This window comes from Anolis sagrei, chromosome 4, assembly GCF_037176765.1.
Source record: "Anolis sagrei isolate rAnoSag1 chromosome 4, rAnoSag1.mat, whole genome shotgun sequence".
NCBI classification, from domain to species: domain Eukaryota; kingdom Metazoa; phylum Chordata; class Lepidosauria; order Squamata; family Dactyloidae; genus Anolis; species Anolis sagrei.
Genome location: NC_090024.1, coordinates 189,344,153 through 189,365,414, shown reverse-complemented (window position 1 = coordinate 189,365,414; position 21,262 = coordinate 189,344,153). Strand labels below are relative to the sequence as shown.

At 40.8% G+C, this 21,262-nt stretch overlaps 2 protein-coding genes across 3 annotated transcripts in view; both read right to left on the bottom strand.

Annotated features, from left to right (window-relative positions):
* Positions 1–9,713, bottom strand: part of BLTP3A (bridge-like lipid transfer protein family member 3A) — a 71,744-nt gene extending 62,031 nt beyond the window's left edge. For both annotated transcript variants that reach the window (XM_060773107.2, XM_060773108.2), the window contains exon 1: positions 9,396–9,713. In XM_060773107.2, coding sequence (XP_060629090.2) covers positions 9,396–9,439 — 44 coding nt within the window. In that variant the 5' untranslated portion in view covers positions 9,440–9,713. The remainder of the gene's footprint in view (positions 1–9,395) is intronic.
* A 4,198-nt stretch (positions 9,714–13,911) lies between these two features.
* SNRPC (small nuclear ribonucleoprotein polypeptide C) lies at positions 13,912–21,262 on the bottom strand. The gene is made up of 6 exons (XM_060773109.2): positions 21,157–21,262; positions 18,278–18,320; positions 17,521–17,629; positions 16,177–16,266; positions 15,674–15,778; positions 13,912–14,236 (listed from the first exon to the last, which is right to left on the bottom strand). Exons 1-6 carry the CDS (start codon positions 21,162–21,164, stop codon positions 14,112–14,114), a joined length of 480 nt encoding a protein of 159 aa, XP_060629092.1. The 5' UTR covers positions 21,165–21,262; the 3' UTR covers positions 13,912–14,111.

Below are 21,262 nucleotides of genomic sequence, written 5' to 3'. Positions count from 1 at the left end.
CTTTTATCTTATCTCAAAAATACACGAAAAGGAAACTGGCAGATAGATCCTTGGCATGCTTACTCAGAAGGCAGTCCTGCTTTGTTTAATAGGATAAGTTTTCAAATAAGCATGCACAGAACTGCAGCTTTTTTTTAAAGGACTAGAAGAAGTCACAAAGACTTCCAGTAGTGACCAAGTAGACCACAACTAGGCAGCTAGAAATAATCTCCATCTTCATAAGCAGCTCATCCTTTGTATATCATATGCTGGCAAGAAGAGGAGACTGCTCTAACACTGGTGATTGAAGGGGGGGAGGGGGACAAATTGAGACTTTGTTCTGAAATAGCACTGAAATATTTACATTCTTATTCTCACTCATACAGGAATTACATATATAGCAATTTAATATAGTACAAATTGCTTACTATATTAAAGAATATGCCAATATGTTTTTAAGCCCTCACAGGTGTAAGAATGCTCAGAATACACAAAGGCAGTCTTCCTGGTCCCACATGTGTTAGACTGCAATATCTATCTTCTCATACAACAAGCCCAATGATCAAGGATTACAAGCCACAATTCAAACCTTCTGACGCCTACTTATGGAAATGCTCCATTTAGGAATTACTTAAAGCCATTTATAGTCCACATTTCTAACTGAAAACTGACCACACTTCATTAATCATTTGAAGTATAAATACCAGCAGCTTACGTATCCAGCTAGATTTGCTTTTTCCTTGTCAATATTGGAAAAATACAATTTTGTACTTGGGTCTGAATAAGCCAGTGGTTCTCAACCTGTGGGTCCCCAGATGTTTTGGCCTTCAACTCCCAGAAATCCTAACAGCTGGTAAACTGGCTGGGATTTCTGGGAGTTGTAGGCCAAAACACCTGGGGATCCACACATTGAGAGCCACTGGAATAAGTACAGGAGATAGCAGAACCAATCCCTAACATCTAGAAACATTTTTCTCTCATCTCTGTTTGGTGGAAGATAAGCATTATTATCCTTATTTCTTTTTTCCCAAATGGTTCCCTGAAAAATAAAGTGAGTTCCATTTCCCATGAAAGGAAAGATTCCTCCTGTTTGTGAAAGCTCTAACAAATGGTCATCTATCAGTTTAATAGGAAATTTTTATCACCAGCTGAGACAGCACCTAAAAAGTGAATGTGGGTTGTTTTCTATTCACTTCTTCTCCTTTAAAAGCCAGAAATAGTTACTCTTCTGGGATCACCAGCCTTTTGGCTCTCTTCCCCATTTCCACTCACCATGGAGAGTCATTATCAGCTTCTATTCCTGCTCTGCCAGTGACTCTGAGCCAAACTATATACCATTCATTAAGGTCTGACTACATTTTGTCATAAAAAGCAGATTCAGAAGAGATCTATTTTCAACTTTTCTTTCTACCCACTTGGCAACTTCAGCCTGATTTCTTAACTTTGGAAGATTCAACAAGGAATTATTGTTTGTTACTTGATGACTAAAGGCCCTGCGAAGGTAGGAAGCACTGGCCTTTAAAAGATAAGATTAAACAGTTAACAAATTAGAGCAATGTTTATCACTCATCTAAGCAGCCATCCCTTCCTATCCAGTGATTCTGTATCCACAGATTCAACCATCCACATCTTGAAAATATTTTTAAAAATAAAATTACATGACATTACAAAAGGCAAATCTTGATTTTGCCATGTTATATAAGGAACACCATTTCACACCACAGCATATAATGGAATTTGAGCACCCACTGATTTTAGTATCCACGGAGGTCCATGAACCAAATCCCAATGGATACCAAGGATCCACTGTACTTTCTTCTGTAACGCCTTTATTGCATTATCCTAAATCTACCTGTTCTATGCTGCTTGATAATGTTAAATATTTTATTTGGCACAGTAAAATGTGCTGTTACTGGGTAGCATATGAATTTGATCACTATATATAGAACAATTCCTCACAACCATATAATCTCTTAGCCATCATCAATGTTCCTCCTCTACCAGCACCTTCCTCCTGTTTGTCTTTGCCCTTTAATAAGATTCCAAACCGAAGACACCAGCTGATTAACTGATATAGTGCAGTCATAAAAATTATAGATAGATAGTGTGCCTTATAGCAGGAAACAATTATTCTTGAAATCGTCTTATGTTTTGCAATCTATCACTATTTTAATATGAAGACCAAGTATCCATACTAGCGAAAGGAGGAAACTTTGCTGTAACCGCCACCAGGATCCCAGTAGAAAACATCATTGCCAATGTTGAATCAGCAATTTATCGCCTCCCCGAGGAGGAAGCAGAAGAAGTACGAGCAGAAACAGCAAGGATCCTAAAAAAGGCAAAACTTCCCTCCAGTAACATTACTAGGAAGGAAAGACAAGCCATCAGAGAACTGAATTCAGATCCTGATATCCTTGTTATGCCAGCAGACAAGGGGAATGCCACAGTTATCATGCATACACAACAATACAAGGAGAAGATCAGAAAACTCCTGGACCCTGTTGTTGTTGTTCATTCGTTCAGTCGTCTCCGACTCTTCGTGACCTCGTGGACCAGCCCACGCCAAAGCTCCCTGTCGGCCGTCACCACCCCCAGCTCCTTCAAGGTCAGTCCAGTCACTTCAAGGATGCCATCCATCCATCTTGCCCTAGGTCGGCCCCTCTTCCTTTTGCCTTCCACTTTCCCCAGCATAATTGTCTTCTCTAGGCTTTGCTGTCTCCTCATGATGTGGCCAAAGTACTTCAACTTTGTCTCTAGCATCCTTCCTTCCAGTGAGCAGCCAGGCTTTATTTCCTGGAGGATGGACTGGTTGGATCTTCTTGCAGTCCAAGGCACTCTCAGCACTTTCCTCCAGCACCACAGCTCAAAAGCATCGACCTTCCTTCGCTCAGCCTTCCCTATGGTCCAGCTCTCACATCCGTAGGTTACTACAGGGAATACCATGGCTTGGACTAGGCGGATCTTTGTTGCCAGTCTGATGTCTCTACTCTTTACTATTTTATCGAGACTGGACATTGCTCTCCTCCCAAGAAGTAAGCGTCTTCTGATTTCCTGGCCACAGTCTGCATCTGCAGTAATCTTTGCGCCTAGAAATACAAAGTCTGTCACGGCCTCCACATTTTCTCCCTCTATTTTCCAGTTGTCAATCATTCTTGTTGCCATACAATATACAAAAAACTCAAGCAAGACCCAACTGCCAAAATAACCAAGAAAACCAACACCCTGATTAAGAACTCCTCCATAAACTTTGACATACGACAACAGCTATGTAAATCGGAAGCCCATCCACCCAGGCTTTACGGACTCCCAAAAATCCATAAGGACTCCATCCCACTCAGACCCATCGTGAGTGCCATTGGATCCCCCACATACGACCTAGCAAAATTTCTTGCTGCACAGTTACAAAGCCATATTGGGCTCACTACACACTACATCAAAGACTCAGTCCACTTCATAGAAAAAAATCAGCAATCTCAAGCTAAATACAAACGACAAACTGATCAGCTTCAATGTGGTATCTCTATTTACCATGGTCCCGGTAGCAGACACCATGGCACTCATCAACCAGAGGTTCCCAGAAGACATCACGGCTCTGTTTCACCATTGCCTTACCACCAGTTACTTTCAGTGGGACAATGAATTCTACGAACAGAAAGATGGAGTAGCTATGGGGAGCCCTCTCAGTCCGGTCATAGCTAACTTCTACATGGAACACTTTGAAGAACAAGCCCTGGAAACAGCAACCAAAAAGCCCACGATATGGTTCAGATATGTGGATGACACCTTCACCATTTGGAGCCATGGAGAAGAAGAACTCAACAGGTTCCTGGACCATCTTAACAGCGTCCACCCAAACATCCAGTTCACCATGGAAAAAGAAAATGAAGGAAGACTGCCTTTTCTAGATGTCCTAGTCATCCGCAAACCAGATCAACAATTGGGTCACACCGTCTACAGAAAACCCACACACACAGATAGATATCTACATAAAAACTCCAACCATCACCCAAGTCAAAAAAGAAGCACCATTAAAGCCTTGGCAGACTGTGCAAAAAGAATCTGCGAACCCCACCTCCTCCAAGATGAACTGAACCACCTCAACTGGGCTCTCCAGGCCAATGGATACTCCACCTCAGACATCAGAAGAGCTGCAAGACCAAGAACAAGCCATGAGAGTAAAGATGAAGATCGCATAGGGAAGCTGATGAGGAAACACAACATACAAACAATCTACAAACCCACCAAGAAAATCCAACAAATGCTACGTTCAGCAAGGACAAGAGGGATCCTCTCACCTCTGCAGGAGTCTACCATATACCATGCAGCTGTGGACAAGTCTACATAGGGACCACCAAACGCAGCACCCAGACACGCATCAAGGAACATGAAAGGCACTGCAGACTACTTCAACCAGAGAAGTCAGCCATAGCAGAGCACCTGATGAACCAGCCTGGACACAGCATATTATTTGAAAACACAGAAATGCTGGACCACACCAACAACCACCATGTCAGACTACACAGAGAAGCCATTGAAATCCACAAGCATGTGGACAATTTCAACAGAAAGGAAGAGACCATGAAAATGAACAAAATCTGGCTACCAGTATTAAAAAACTCTAAAATTATAACAGCTAAACAACAGAGAGGAAAAAACCAGGCACAGATTAACACCTCCCAGCAACAGATTTTCCCAGGCTCAGGCAGGCCTTCAAATGCTAATGAAGGTATCAGCTAAACATTCACACCTAACTGCAGCAGGGAAGAGCTCCTTGCCCCACTCCAGCCATTCCACAGATATATAAACCCATTTTTCCTACTTCCAACAGACCTCACAACCTCTGAGGATGCTTGCCATAGATGCAGGCGAAACGTCAGGAGAAATGCCTCTAGAACATGGCTCTATAGCCCGAAAAAAACCACAAGAACCTATTTTAATATGTTTTGACAATCCTAATTCGTTCCTCTGTTCTCCACCAAAATAAGAGCAGATGGAGAATCAGAAACACTTACATTAACATAATTGTACTTTGATGTTTGTACATTTTCTTAAACAGCACTATGAGCAAATGCTGAATCATGTAATACATTCACTGGCATGGTGCAGAAAAGGCACTTTAATATTTTTCAAAATGCCAAAGTCTGTATTACCTTCAGCCCAATTATATGAAATGTTTGAAAATATCTAATTTACCAGAAGTGACCCAAAATGTGAACACATGATTCAAATTTTACGCTGAGCTTTGCCAAGGTCCCCCCCCCCCCCAAACTACTGTTCTTTTCATATAACCGACATGTCTTAACAATACTTCCATGAAATAAGTAATAGGTCATAAAAGGAAACCAATGCCCCTCTGTAACTTGCTCATTTTTTATTCTGCTACTTTTTATTTAAAAAATAACTTTTGAGGACATAAAGAAAACAGACATATTAGAAATAAATGTATACCTGAACTGGCTATCAGTGATAACTAGTATTATTATATCAGTATACATAACACAACTAGTATTATTATATTTATAAACACACATAGCTATGCTACTCTGTGGGTTTTTGTGTTTACTTCTTTGCTGAATACGAGTGCTAAGACATTTAAGCAGGGATGGGAATGAGCCATTCTCCTGATGCTGCTGCACTATAACTCCCATCAACACTGAAAAATTGCTAAAATGGGCTGAAATTGATGGGTGTGGTAATTCAACAACATCTGGAGGACCATACATTCCCTATTTCATAGTGCCAGGATGAGTTATTTCTTCCAAAAATACACTGTAAACAAGACGCCAATGCAGTAATGAAAATCATTGAGCCAGCCCCTGCCTCTCCTAATTTAACTCATAGCCTTGCTGGGAACAAGGAGAGAAAGCCATATATGATGAGGTCATAACTACCCTAGAAAAATAGGGCATACATGTGATAAGCAAATCAAAGGAGAATATTGGATGGGGGGTGCCCATGGGGTGGTCTCAGCTCTAAGCTGCTTCTTCAGAGTCAGTTTTCTTATGCAAACAGGCATGACCGAAGCTGCCTTCTCTAATTCTGCCAACAATGGTGCATTCTTTCTCTTGTGTCTGAATACACAGCAATATAGCTTTAAAAACAAAGAGGGAATGGAAGAGCAGGAGAATGCTGTTCCTTTGCATTTAGCACTATACATTTCCCATGATGTGTGGGCTAGATATCATGCTATGAGGAAACACTATAATAAAGGAAAATAACGTGACTAGGGCACATGTTAATAGATGAAATGGAAAAGCCTTAGCCAATGGCTTCTTGAATGCTCTTTCACTTCCCCATGTCTTAGTTTTTCAGACACTGTTGTGAGCAAAAGGTTTCTTTTTACTCGTTTGGGGAATCTTACGATTCTCAAAAAAATTATAACACCATCTTTTGTACCTGAACCATTCATCTGATGTTTTATAATATGTGAAATTATGTGTTAGAAACACAAGCAACTTTCTAGCAAGGGGTAACAACCAGTATGTGGAATAGATACTGCACACCAGGAACAGAGATGGTGAATTTTAAATTGCAGGGTTTTAGCCCAGGTTTTTAGTGGTAATCTGCTATTGTTCTTCCCTGCAGAAATGTATAATTCATTGGCCATTCATCCAAGCATATAATTTTCTCAAGATCGTTGCAAGATAGAATCAACCACTTGGCTTTTTCCATACAACTAACTGCCTGTGACCTTGCTCCCTCTATACTCTAAAATAGTAACTACGTTTTAAAAAATCAATTACGTCATGTTACCTAAATCTAGTATCCGCAAAAAAAAAATTCCTATAATACCTTCAGTTTCTGAGCACCATGGGTAAAACTGAGCAAACAAGCCTTAGAAGAGATAAAGCTTCAGAACATATTGTTTGAAGGATCTTAAGAGCTTTTTGGAACAAAGAAAGATTGTCAACCTCTGTTTCATCTATGCAAACGTTAGCCTATTCTGAAGCAAAAGTAAAACCCCATGGAAGCAATTATATGCTGGTTTTAATGCATTTTAGTGTTTTAATTTACTATATGTTTCAAATCTTATATCTATACATTTATTCTGATTTTTGTATTATTTGTAACTTGAAAGAAAGGTGGCATATAAATGAATAAAACAACAACAAAAATCGGTGCTCTAAATCCAAAAAACTTTGCTCCACCAAGCAGTTCTTTTCATAATTTGTTTTGATGTTTCTATAAAATAAAACTAATACTCAAATTGGCAATTACCTTTATGGGGAAAAACTGTGTAGTGTGGCACCTTGTGTTATGTATTTGGAATTCAGAACTGAAAAACTACATTAAAAAGAGCTACCATATTAAAAAAAGGATTTAGTTTCCATTGCATGTCTGTGCTATTTATACACAAAATAACAAAAAGAAAAAGAAACAGTTCACAGGGTTGCTGTGAGTTTTCTGGGCTGTATGGAAATGTTCCATAAGCATTCTCTCCTGACGTTTCACCCACATCTATGACAGGCATCCTCAGAGGCTGACAGGTTTGTTGGAAACTAGGCAAGTGAGGTTTACTTTTGTCTGAATGTCCAGGGTAGGAGAAAGAACTCTGTGGAATGTACCCTGGACATTCCACAGAGATACAAACCTCACTTGCCTAGTTTCCAACAGACTTCACAACTTCTGAGGATGCCTGCAACAGATGTGGCGAAACATCAGGAGATAATGTTTCTGGAACATGGCCATATAGCTTGGAAACTTCACAGCAACCTAGTGATTCCAGCCATGAAAGCCTTTGACAACAATAACATGTCACAGCTAGAAAGTTAAACGGCACCATGGAGCAATGAAGGAAAGGGAAGAAAGACAAAATAACATATTAAAAGGAAAGAATACAGTGTTCCCGCGCTACTTCATGGTTCGCTTTAGCGGACTCGATGTTTCGCGGGTTTTAAAAAATATTAATAAAATATTCAGTATTCAATATTTACATCCAGTGGAGCCCAGGGAAACCTGGGAAGTGCAGCGGCCTGAGGCACAGCAGGGAAGGCCTGCCTCCCTGGCCTTCACAGACCCCGGAGGTGCGGAAGCATGAGGCACGGCGGGGAAGGCCTGCCCCCCTGGCCTGCTGCTGTCTGTGTGGCTGCTGTCTGTGAGGCCAGGGAGGCAGGCAGGTGCCCCTGGGAATGGGCCAGAAGGTGGGTAAGGAAGCTCAGATAAGAAAACACCTTGTCTCCTGTGCTATTCTAATAATATAATATAATATAGTATAATATTATACGTATATACAATATATAATATATTGTATATACATATAATATTTATAATATTATAATGCAATGCAATATAATACTAATAATAATAATATGATGTTATATTTATATATTTATATTACACGTAATATTACTAATAATATTACAGTATAATTGATATAGTACAATATAGCAATATTTAAAACTGATATTGTACTATGTTAATAATATATTGTATGTATATATACCTTGTAAGCCGCTCTGAGTCCCCTTCGGGGTGAGAAGAGCGGCATATAAATGTCGTAAATAAATAAATAATATATAAAATACATAAAATAATGTATAAAAATTAAAATTAATATGACATCCCTACTTTGTGGATTTTCACTCATCGCGGGTGTTCCCAGAATGGAACTCCCGCTATAAATGTGGGAATACTATAAAAATAGTTTAGAGCAATATTATTATTATTAATAATAATGTATTACCTGCCTCTCCCTGCTGGTGGATTAGGTTTAAAGGTAACATGACGATGCCGAAAAGCAGAAATAAAAATACAGAAGAAAATAAAATAAAACAAGAAAGCATAAGAATGGAGTACTGAATGGCAACGGGAGCTGCCAAATGAGGGAAAGGGCAGAAAAGAGAGATGAAACCTTCAACAAATGAGATGAAAACAACATCTGCACAAGAAAAAGCAAACATCTAAGCGTGAATCTACAGAGGCATGGGCAAACTTTGGCCTTCCCTGGAAGTGTTTTGGACAGCAACTCCCACAATTCTTAACAGCCTCAGGCCCCTTCTTTTTCCCCCTCAGCCGCTTAAGCGGCTGAGGGGGAAAAAGAAGGGGCCTGAGGCTGTTAGGAATTGTGGGAGTTGCAGTCCAAAACACCTGCAGTAAAGGCCGAAGTTTGCCCATGGCTGATCTACAGTGTACAACTGATGCAGTTTGACCCCACTTTAGCAGCGATGGCCCAATGCTAAGGCCTCATGAGAGCTGTAATTCCACAAGGTCCAAACCTTCTCTGACAACACCCAGCGCTGCCTTCTTAGACATATTTTATTGGACTTCATCTCCCAGAATTCCTGACCATAGGCGACGCTGGCAAGGGCTTCTGGGAGTTGAAGTCCCGAATACCTGACGCGCCGAATATTGGGAGCCACAGCTCTCCTCTGCTCTCGGGGCCTTTCCTGTCAGAGGAGGGAAAAGGCGCTGCTCACCTGGACAGGTGCTTCAGGATCTGCTTCTTGATGAGGCCGGCCATGCCGGGCTGGGAGACAGGGAGAGGCCCCCCTAGCGCCCCCTGGGCCCCGTCACCGAGGCCTCCCTCGCCCGCCCGCCTCCGACCACGCTCCTCCGGGTACCTCCCGCCATCGCCGGCGTCTGCCTGGCACACTCCGGCCCAACGCCGGCCTCCGCGCCTCACGACGACGACGAGGGCGACGTCAGGGGCGGGGCCAAAGCGGCGGCGGTGTAACAGCGCCCTCTGTTGGCTCACCGTGCCTTGGTTGCCACAGAAGCGGCCGGCTCCAAGCAGCAATGCCGTGCTCCTCAATGGAACCTCCTTCAGTCGTTCAGGCTTTTGGACTTCAACTCCCAGGAGGCTCAGCTGCTTTGACCAATGAGCAGGGATTCTGGGAGCCGAAGTCCAATAACACCTGGAAGACCCAAGTATGGGGAAACCTTTCTGGAATGATTTTAACTGCACTTGGGCAATGCTATGGGATCCTTGGGGTTGCAGTTTGGCAATGCATCAGAGAAAGCTAAACATCTTATAAAACTACAACTCCCAAGACCCATAGCATTCACCCATGGCAGTTTAAGCGGTATTTATTTATCCTGTCAGGAGCAGACCAAAGAGTTGTACTGCATTTTTTAAACCCATTTATTTGTCTTTTTGGAAATTCCTAGGATCTTCTCACATTAGGACAGTGGTTCTCAACCCATGGGTCCCCATGGGTTGTTTTGGCCTTCAACTCCCCATGGGTTGTTTTGGCCCATGGGATGTTTTCGCCTTCAACTCCCAGAAATCCTAACAGCTGGTAAACAGGCTGGGATTTCTGGGAGTTGTAGGTCAAAACGCCTGGGGACCCACAGGTTGAGAACCACTGCATTAGGAAATACACAGTTTCTGAGACTGTTTGAGAATTATTTTGAACGGGTCCCATCACATGATGTTTGCCTCATCCCATCAGTATTACGTCAGAATCCGTCTCCAAAGTGTCACAGAAACGGATTATTTGCAGAGGGATTTCTAATCATGTTTTTTTTTAACTACTACGGATTCTTTCTCTGCTGAAGCACTGTTTTGTGTGTGATAGGAAAATCTGTGTGCATCCTATCAGCAATGATACTTTTTAAAAGGTCACAGTGATGTAGGAGGTGTTTTGAATGGATTGGGAGGAGCCAGCCTTCCCTGGTGTGATGTCAAAGCGCAGTATTTTCAGATTGGAATTGGAAATAGGAATTGTGTGATGAGGAGAGTATGCACCCAATCCTAAAAAAACATGGGATGCATATTTGTATAAACAGATTAGATCCCAATGTGATAAGGTCCCTAGTAGCAGTTACTTGTTCTTCATTTTTGTATCAAATTTCATGTTTTTTTGTGTGATGTTCTTTATTCAGTTTTCAATGACAGTTTTAAAAGACAATGAATTATTGTTCTCACGTTCATATCTGAAAAAGTCTCTTAACACACAGCACATGACAGATATATGGCAATTTATCAAGGTGCCTAAATACCCTTAAGGCCCCTGATTCCCTCTGATCATGGAAGCTAAGCAGGGTCAGCCCTGGCTAGTACTTGGATGGGAGATGCCAATTAATACCAGGTGCTGTAAGCTACACTTTAGACCTGTGGTCTGTGGACCACCAGTGGTCTGCAAGAACAAAAATATGGTCCGCGGCCTCACCATTACTACACCGTTTCCTCGAAACCACGTGGCAATGAGAGTGACTAGTCTCACAAAACCCTCTTATAGTACAGAAGCAATGGGGATGTTGTGAAGGGAGAGGCTGACTACCAACGAAAGATTACTATATCAGCTCTAGATTATTAAATATGATTTTCTGTGGGCAAGCAGATGGCGACTACTGGATGGCATATGTTCTGTATCAGAAACTAGAGCTGATGTGGTCTATTCAATGCAATTTTCTGAATCAGCAACCCAAATAACCAAACCGAATCTAAAGTTGACCAAAAATCGATTCGTAACCCTTTCGGTACTAATGTTGGTGAGTGGTCCCTGTTCAAGTGGTCCCTAGTCAAAAAAAGATTGGGAACCACTGTTTTAGAGGAAGGGAGTAGCAAAATCAGTTCCGAGTATCCTGGTTTAAAAAAACCCGATGAAAACTCACCATAAGTCAAAAGGCAACTTGAAGGCAGATACACACACATGCGTGAGCAAATACACTGCCACAATGGGGAGAATAGTGGAAACAATAAATTGACTGAGTTAAATGGAATTTCACACTTCTTTGCAGATATGTGTGTTAGATATACAGATTCTGAGACTTCAAAATATTCTTGCTTCCTGATGGGTGTGGGAGAAAGGTCATTGCTTGCTTTCATATTTGATGAAGGATGAAGCGAGTGGCATTGTACCCTGAGCAACAAATATAGTCCTAAACAAACGTATCCTTAAGTAGAGAATAAAATGCTACCACACCAGATCATACACACAGTTCTATTGTCAAAGTTCTTTCTTGCACAAGCAGCCATTAGATTAGGCAAGTATGGCAGGAATTCTTTAGGAAATACTGAAGCTTACGATTTTGACCACACATTTTAGTGTTTAAAGAAAGCAAATGTGACTCATTCCAAATACAGATCACATGCTGCTTTGAGGAAAGCAACGGACACTAATTTTTTATGACAAAAATTCCACACTAAGGACAAATAATCATGCATACCTCAGATCAAAGAACTTCAGTTTTGTACGAAGTTGCTGGCTCAATAGCTTTAGTGATTACATCTGTCCAGATAGAAACATGAGTGCAACCCTTGCAATCTCTTGCACAATCAGCTGTTCATGTGGTCATTACATGTCACAATATGAATTCAGAATGGAGTGCAGGGATACAAAAGGTGTGGCCTTTCTGATGCTGTTGAGCCTCTAGTCAGTATAGTGAATAAAGAGGAGTGCTATGAATTAGTGTCCAAGGACATCTGAAAAGCTACACTATTCCCATCTCTACCGTGATAGTGGTTTTCCACTTTCCCAGTATCAGGGTTCCAACCAATCTGTACAAAGCAATATATTCCTTTAGCTTACAGAAAAAAAATATTCCTTTAGCTTACAGAAATTATTTCTGTAAGTTAAGGAATATATTGCTAATGGCAACATCTTGTTTGTTGTTTTATTTCCTGCTGTTGTACAAGCTGTTTTAAATGTTGCTTTTTAAAAACCCTGCTTTAACTATATTGTTTGTTCTGATTACATCTAAGGGCTTTCAACAGAAAGGCAGGACATATATTTACCAAATAAGTAATTGTATATATTATGAGAGCCCCCTGGTGGCTGAGTGGATTAAACCGCTAAGCTGATGAACTTGGTGACTGAAAGGTTGGCAGTTTGAATCTGGGAGCAGGGTGAGCTTCCGCTGTTAGCTCCAGCTTCTGCCAACCTAGCAGTTCAAAAACATGCAACTGTGAATAGATCAATAGGTACCACTTTGGCAGGAAGGTAACAGCACTCCATGCAGTCATGCTGGCCACGTGATCTAGGAGGCGTTTATGGACAACGCCGGCTCTTCGGTTTAGAAATGGAGATGAGCACCACCCCCCAGAATCAGACACAATGTCAGGGAAAACCTTTACCTTTACTTATATGTTATGAGATTCGTTTTGTTTTTAAGTTAGATATATTTACAGTGTGCTGAATGGGTTTACAGATACTATTCCAGCTGACAAACTGGGGGAAAACATAGGATGATAATAATAATAATAATAATAATAATAATAATAATCAAATATTTCAAGCACACACTTGTTCTTACAAAATGCTTCCCAACAGTGCAAAATCTCTCTTGGTATGTCTCCTTCAGACTGTGATATAACTGTCAGTAATTACATGTGTATAATGACAAATCTCTGGATTCATTTTATGACACTGTTTAGTAGAATATTAGGTACCATGTTTTGGATTAGATTGATTTATCTATTATTTTTAAATAAGGCAGGGAGATGGAGGGGGAAAAAATGAAAGATCAGCTTTAGAGATTTAAATACAGACCTGTTCAATCCAAGCATTTCTTTTTCGCCTTATCTTCCCATGTGGCATATCTCTCAAATCTGCCCTGGAGGGTCCCCAACATCTCAGAGGAGATCTGGGATGTTCATGGAAGGAAGTTATAGAGGGAAGAGGGAACCTATTCTATCAGTGGTGTCCATTCTACAAGTGGAGGAACAATATTTAACACGATCCATAGAAGAGAAGGGGTATTAAAGCAAGAAATTGAGGTGGGAACACTGCTTGAAGGAACAGGGTTTCCAAGGCAGATAATCACTACAAATAATGGGCTTAGGAGTATTGGGGGAGGCAGGGAGAAGAAAAACAGTATGCAGCTCATGGTGAGGGAATAAAGACTATCATTATCAGTGATACAGTGGAGGTGGTGAATTGTTTCAGAAAGAAATGTAAGTTATGGCTATAAGTCAGGAGAAATATGATATAAAATCCTTACTTTTAAAATGCTTTTTCCATGGAATGAACAAGACACTGAGATCACACCTAACAAGGACAGTATTTTATTTTAACAAAACACAAAAATGTATTTGAGAAATCCTATAAAGCATTAGTCCAATATGACACTTTTCCCACCCCACCCCCCTAATTTAAGATTGTGACTAAAAAAGGTAACATCATGTTTTCACCAATGTAATTCCCATGGCTGTCTGTCAGAGAAAGGCATAGATAAAATCAACCTCTACTTTATCTGTCTGGACGAGCCATTCCTGGTCTGGTTGGCACCATCATGGGTCTGGCAGGAGGCCTCATCATTGGGGGTCCTGGCATCATTGGCATGTGTCCTCCCATGGGTGGTCTCATTCCTGGTGCTATAGTAAGCAAAGCAAATTTAAATCCTAAGTTAGGCACTGACTCTTTTATAGCCACTTATGACAATTTGTACAAAAATTGGTCTGAAAAAGAACACCTCTGTAACAAGTGAACTTTGTAGGACAATAACTTAATTTCTGGAGATGTTTACGGACATGATCCAATGTAGCTTTTAGTCTAAACTTGTTCCCTTCTTTAATGTGCACAGCAGTTATAATTTGGAAGAGCTAGGGTCCCATGTTCAAAGTTAAGTTGCTTGCAGTTTAATTATTCTGAACTGAAATTTCCCTCCAGCTCTTTCTCCTGCGCCTAAACTTTCCAATTCTTTTATTTTAAAGCCAGTGCTGGTATACCCCTATGCCTTTTTCTTGGGAACTTGCACTGTTAGCTTCATGCACTATGAATTCCCAGGATCTTCCCTTGCTAGTGCTCAAATGCAAATCTTGGTCTAGGCACAACTTCAAAATATGGCTACAATGGAGAGGAATTAGGCAGCTGAAATTAGAAAAGGCAAGGCTAACAGCTGTGGGAACACAAGACACTTGCACAGTGGAATTGAATACTTAAAAATGGATGAGGCTGAGTCTGGCACGTAAGTAAAAATAAATAAGTGCAAGAGATGAACTCAACAGACATGTAAACAAACACATATATTCCCAATCACCAATGTGTGTGTTTTATGCAAGGACATCCAGATGAATACACAGATATGATAATTTACAGTGGCCAACATACATTCTGGTGCCTCAAATTTTAACCCTGCTTCTGGGTATATTTGACAGCTAATTCCAAAAATTGCATCAGTTTTCACTTATCAGCTCCAGGTTTAGAGATACAGAATATATACCAGCAGTCATCTGCTTGCCCATAGAAAACCATGATAACAATATATTAGAAATCAGAGCTGATGCAGATTATCTAATATAATTTTCTGAATCAGGACCCCAAATAACCCCAGGAACAGGCCTAAAAACCAACACGTAGAAAAAAAGTTGGGCTGTTTACAATATTGACAGAAGCTTCTGAAATACATATGAATATAAGTGAGATCAAAACTGAAATCAGCAGTGACAATTTTGCAGGAATTTTATCATTTGGAGAGAAATCTGAATTAATTGATTGCTCTAATGCTATGCAGAGAAACTCAGGTAGGATGACTGAGCTTCTTTGCATACCATTATAACCTACTTAGAGGACAGGATAGTGGGGAATGTGTGGGCCTCTTGAAACTGCTTGACTGCAACCCCCATAATCCATAATCACCAACTTTGTCAACCAGGGATTATGAGAGCTACAGTCCAACAATACTGGAAGACCATATTTTCCTCATCCCTGAAGTAGATAACACCTATATGAAAACTTAAGCTGTGTGCAAGGACATACATATGTCAAATTACAAAGTATTAGAAGAAGCACTTATGTGAGTAAAAACTTACCAGGTCCAACGGGCATCATTCCTGGGGGAGGTGGGCCCATCATTGGCATCATTGGAGGTCCACCCATATGGGGTGCTGGCATCATACCAGGCCGTGGAGGACCAGCTAATGCATGACAAGAACAGCCAAACATGGTCAATAAAGTTTGCTCCTCAACCAAACATCTCATAGTGAAGCAGAAACTGTTTTGATTTTATAAAAAATTGCTAACCATCATTTTTTGTAATCAAGTTTGTGTTCCTCACATTAAGAGATTTTAATAGCATCTAAGCCTAAAAGTGCTGTTTGCAGATTTAGCACTTTGACAGCCAGCTCATCTGTTGTATGTTATCCATCACTGAAGCTCTTAACCGGAACAAGTGCAGCTATCTTTCCAACTAATAAATAGTTCCTACAAATTGTAGCACCCCTTCCTCAAAATAACACACAAGGACATTGTTCCTGGAAGAAACATTTCACCTTCCTATTCTAGACAGAGATCAGGCATTAATATCAGTACTTACGGATATTAGGTGGTGGTGGTATCATAGCCCCTCCTGGAGGTGGAGCAGAGAACGGAGTGGGTGGGATTTTTCCTTGTTGAAATGCAGCAGCTACATTGATAGGGATAAGGGGGGGGGGGGGGGGAGGTTAAACAGTACACTCCAAGATTCCTTGACATTTGTTTCTCTACATGCAACCAAGTAAATGCTAACAGCAATTGTCTAAAGGTATGCTATGCATATAGTCTGTTCAGATGCAGAACTGCCAGCAGCAATTTTAACATCCTGTACTTTCATCATTCGAAAAATGAGAAAACACCATGAATAGATAGAATATGCACCTATCTGTCAAAACAGATTGAAGGAATTCTGCTACATTTTCACTGAGACTTACTTATAACTAAATCTCATTGGTCCAATGGGAATGACTTCCAGGTAGGTCTGCAACTCTCAACACATGTAGTGTCTCACTGCTCCATGAAACACTTTCTCAGTATGTATGAGTCCAGCACCTGATACAGATCAGGACCTTTTCCATTGTGGCCTGTATTACAGAACTCCACTTTGGAGGCGAATCAATATTTTTATCAGTGTTCAAAATGCATATCTCTGTCCAGACATTTGGATCCCTCAAATACTGGCTAGGGAAATGTTTCATGCAGAATATGTTATTTTGTTTCTGACTAATGTTTACAATTTTAATAGTATTATTTTAATAGCTTCAGTTAACAAAGTATTTTATGTCCCCAAGTTTCCCTTCCTCCTTGTCCTCTGTCTAGCTGAAAGATTTTAAGCAGAACCGATTTTGGAAAGGATATAGAGGACTGGAGAAATACATACTTTTGGGTTTGGGTTGCATAAGTGTGTTTGCATAAGGAATGTAGTAAGAGTTTGAGAAGGAAATGAAAGTGCTTCTACTCCAACCAAACATCCTGTATCAGCATGTGCCTACCTAAAAGAGCCAAGGTGTAGAACATCTTCTACAGAATTTCTTCTTCTTTCAGAATTTCTTACTTAATATGAAGAACAGAACAGAGGCAAAAAGGGAAAGCAGTCTTGCCTGTCTAGACAACTACCACTACCCAGCAATATTAAAAAGCAGTGACCTATACAATTGGCCATCAAAATAGAAATCATAAATATTAGGTGAGCAATAGGAAAACAAACCTCTTGATGAATTTAGGAAGAAGAAACCTCTTTCGCTAGTAACCCAAGGCTTACCTGACCTGTTACGTGTTGTATATGCATATTGATGTTCTGAATATGCTGAGTTAGTTTCCAAACTAAATATGTACATCACACACACAAGAATCAAGTTTCACAGAAGACTGAATGTCCAATAGTTGTTGTACTGATGCGACTTACTTGTTTTATCTATCAGGCTCTGTGCTTGTTCTTCCATCCATTTTTGATAGTAGTCTTTCACATTCTCTTTATGTTTTCTACCACTGCAATGGGTTTTTCTTACAGATGGCTGAAAAAAAAATGTTGTACATGCTCTAACCATACCTTTGAACACCAAACATATATGCAACATACACAGAAGATGGTGATTCTATACGCTCCTTAACAACCCCAGTAGCTTGCTTCTTTAGACTGTATCTAAAATGGCCTCATAATAAGGCATCATGAACAACACATAATTTAAGTTGTTTCTTCAAAGACAAGTGCAGCGCATATTTAACATCTCAACATAATAAGTTTGCAAAGGTATCTCAAAAAGTGTTGCTGATATTTTCTCGTTATTCACCCAGTGCCTTAGACTTTTGTTTCTCTCATTGTTTTAATATGACATCAAGCATATATCCATAAGAATATTTTCAACTTGTACACCAAAACCAGAATTCTTTAAACATGTCAATTATAATTTCCATCATCCCCCCTCCCCCCAATTGTTATGAGTAGATGGAAATAGTAATCCAGGAGAGCTTGTCTCAATTATCTAAATTAATCATTTACTTTCACTTCAGCCTGTTTTTTTAAATTGACAGCTTCTTAAAAGTATCAAATGACCAGTTCAAAAGTTAGAAGTAATTTAGCTTAGGTACTCAGGAACAACACTTCAAATGCAAAAAAAAAAAAACCCCTTTCAAATTATAAGATTGTGAAATTCTCTACTTACAGAGTCATGGGTGAGGTAAGTATCACAGTAATCGCAATAAAACCTAGAAGGGTAGAGAAATACATATTAAAGGTAGGAGTGGTGACTACTTGTTTCTTAACATCAGAGTCATAACAATATAATAACATGCTCTGAATTAAACAAATAATCTAGAGTTATTGTATTTACATCAATAAACTTTTTTTCACCGTTTTCCCAGAATGATGCGGAGTTCGACTTTTGGAATGTGGAATCATTATCATTTGGTTCAAACACAAAGATATACCACTATGTGTGAGAACGCATTTTACCAATATCCACACCTAGACTGGATCTATACTGCCATATAATATAGTTTCAGAATGCAGATTAACTCCATTGGATTAAATGAAGACCCTTCCTGGGATACAGGGCCTGTCTGGAAGGACCCTGAGACAAAATCTGAACAGATCTCTGTTAACTGTGTTCAGTGGCCTACAACTTTATAACACGTAGGAATGGATTCAAATTGCGGCGGGGCGGGGGGGGGGGGGGGATTCCACCTAAACATTGGAAAGAACTTCTTGACAGTGAGAGCTGTTCAGCAGGGGAATATGCTGCCTAGGAATGTGGTGGAGTCTCCTTCTCTGGGGTTTTTAAAGCAGTGGCTGAATGGTCATCAGTCGGGGATGCTTTGATTGTATGTTCTTGCATGGCAGGGGGTTGGACTGGATGGCCTATGGGGGTCTCTTCCTATTTATTTATTTGCCGTATTTATATACCACCTTTCTCAGCCCGAAGGGAACTCAAGGCTGTTTACAGTCAGCAACAATTTGATGCCCCCAACACATAAAATACAATTAAAAACATTTAGCATATAATATAAAAACCCATACAAAACCAATAAAAACATAAATCATCAGCATCTCCTTACTAAAATCATTTTCCAATCGCATTGTCCAGTCATTCCGTAGGTCTATATTTGCCTGTCACACTGCATTTGCAAAAGCTTGCTCAAAAAGACAGGTTTTGACCCTTTTACGAAATGTCAGGAGGGAGGGGGCGATCTAATATCCCAAGAAAGGGTGTTCCACAGCCGAGGAGCCACCACCGTGAAAGCCCTGTCTCTCGTTCTTGCCTACTGCGTCTGCAAATACGGTGGAACCGAGAGCAGGGCCTCCCCAGATCATCTTAGCGTCCTTGATGGTTCATAAGGAGAGATATGTTTGGACAGGTCAGCTGGGCCAGAATCGCTTGATTCTATAAGGAATGCCATTTAGGATTGCATACAAGTGGATTTGAGCATCCGCGAATTTTGGTATCCATGGAGGAACCATGGGGTGCATCTACACCAGGCATGGGCAAACTTCGACCCTCCTGGTGGACTTCAACTCTCACAATTCATAACAGCCAGTAACATGCTTGATCTACACCATTGAATTACTGTAGTTCAACGCCCCTTTAACTGCCATGGCTCAATGATATGGAATCATCGTAACTATAGTTTTACAAGGTCTTTAGCCTTCATTGCCGAAAAGTTTTGGTTCCTCATCAAACTACAGCTCTGATGATTCTATGCCATTGAGCCATGACAGTTAAAAGTGGTGTCAAACTGCATTAATTCTACTATGTAGATGTTCCCTTCTCTGTTGCGCCAGCTCCACTGGCTGCCAGTCTGCTACCGGGCACAATTCAAAGTGCTGGCTTTAGCCTATAAAGCCCTAAATGATTCCAGTTCGGCGAACGTATCTCTCCTTATGAACCATCTAGGACAGGGGTCCTCAAACTTTTAAAACAGAGGGCCAGATCACAGTTTCTCAAACTGTTGGAGGGCCAGATTATAATTTGAAAAAAAAAATGAATGAATTACTATGCACACTATGCATATCTTATTTGTAGTGCAAAAAAAGCTTTAAAACATTACAATAAATAAAATTAAGAACAATTTTAACAAATATAAACTTATTAGTATTTCAATGGGATGTGTGGGCCTGGTTTTGGCTGATGAGATAGGGTTGCTGTTTTTGTGTGCTTTCAACTCATTTCAGACTTAGGTTGACCCTGAGCAAGGGCCGGGTAAATTACCTTGGAGGACCGTATCCGGCCCCTGGGGCTTAGTTTGAGAACCCGTGATCTAGGACTTTAAGATTGTCTAGGGAGGCCCTGCTCTCGATCCTGCCTTCCTCACAGATGTGTCTGATGGGGACGAGAGACAGGGCCTTCTCAGTGGTGGCCTCTCGGCTATGGAACGCCCTCCTGCCCAGGGATATAAGATCGGTGCCCTCACTTCTAACTTTCCGCAAAATGGTTAAGACCTGGCTCTTCGAGCAAGCTTTTCCTACTGGAGCATAATCAGACGTAAACAAATATATGGAATGACTGACAAGGCAACTGGACAACGATATTCGTAAGGAGACACTGAGGATCTTGTTTTTACAGATATATTTGCTTTTTATATTACATTTTAAATGTTGATTTTTTAATAATTGTTTTAACTGTATTTTGATATTTGCATCAAATCGCTGCCGACTTTGAACCATCTTGAGTCGCCTCTGGCAGATAAATAAATAAATAAATTGATGTTATGGAATCCTAGGAGTTATAGTCTTACAAGGTCTTGAGCCTTCTCAGTGCAAACTACAACTCCCAGGACTGAGCCATGGCAGTTGTCAAACTGCAAACCATTCTGCAGCGTAGATGAACCCAATGTCCCACTGCATATCGATATTAAGGGGGGAAATCTCATTCATGAGCCCCTCTGGGAGCAGAATCCAGCGTGGAGAAACCGAAATTCCCCTTCCTCCCGGGCAGTGGCTGAAGCCTGCTTCTTGAGCTCCTTCCCTCAGACCTGAACCCCGCAAAAGCCTATCCCTCCAGCTCCCCTGACCACCTCCATCCGGGCCCTTCCGTGCTGTACTCACTTCGGCATGTTGTACCGGGCGACGAGGGACGGGGCAGTCCTCCCCGCGCTCTTCCACCGGATGTGACGCAGCCACCGCGCGCCCGGCTTCTCTCTCTCGCTCTCTC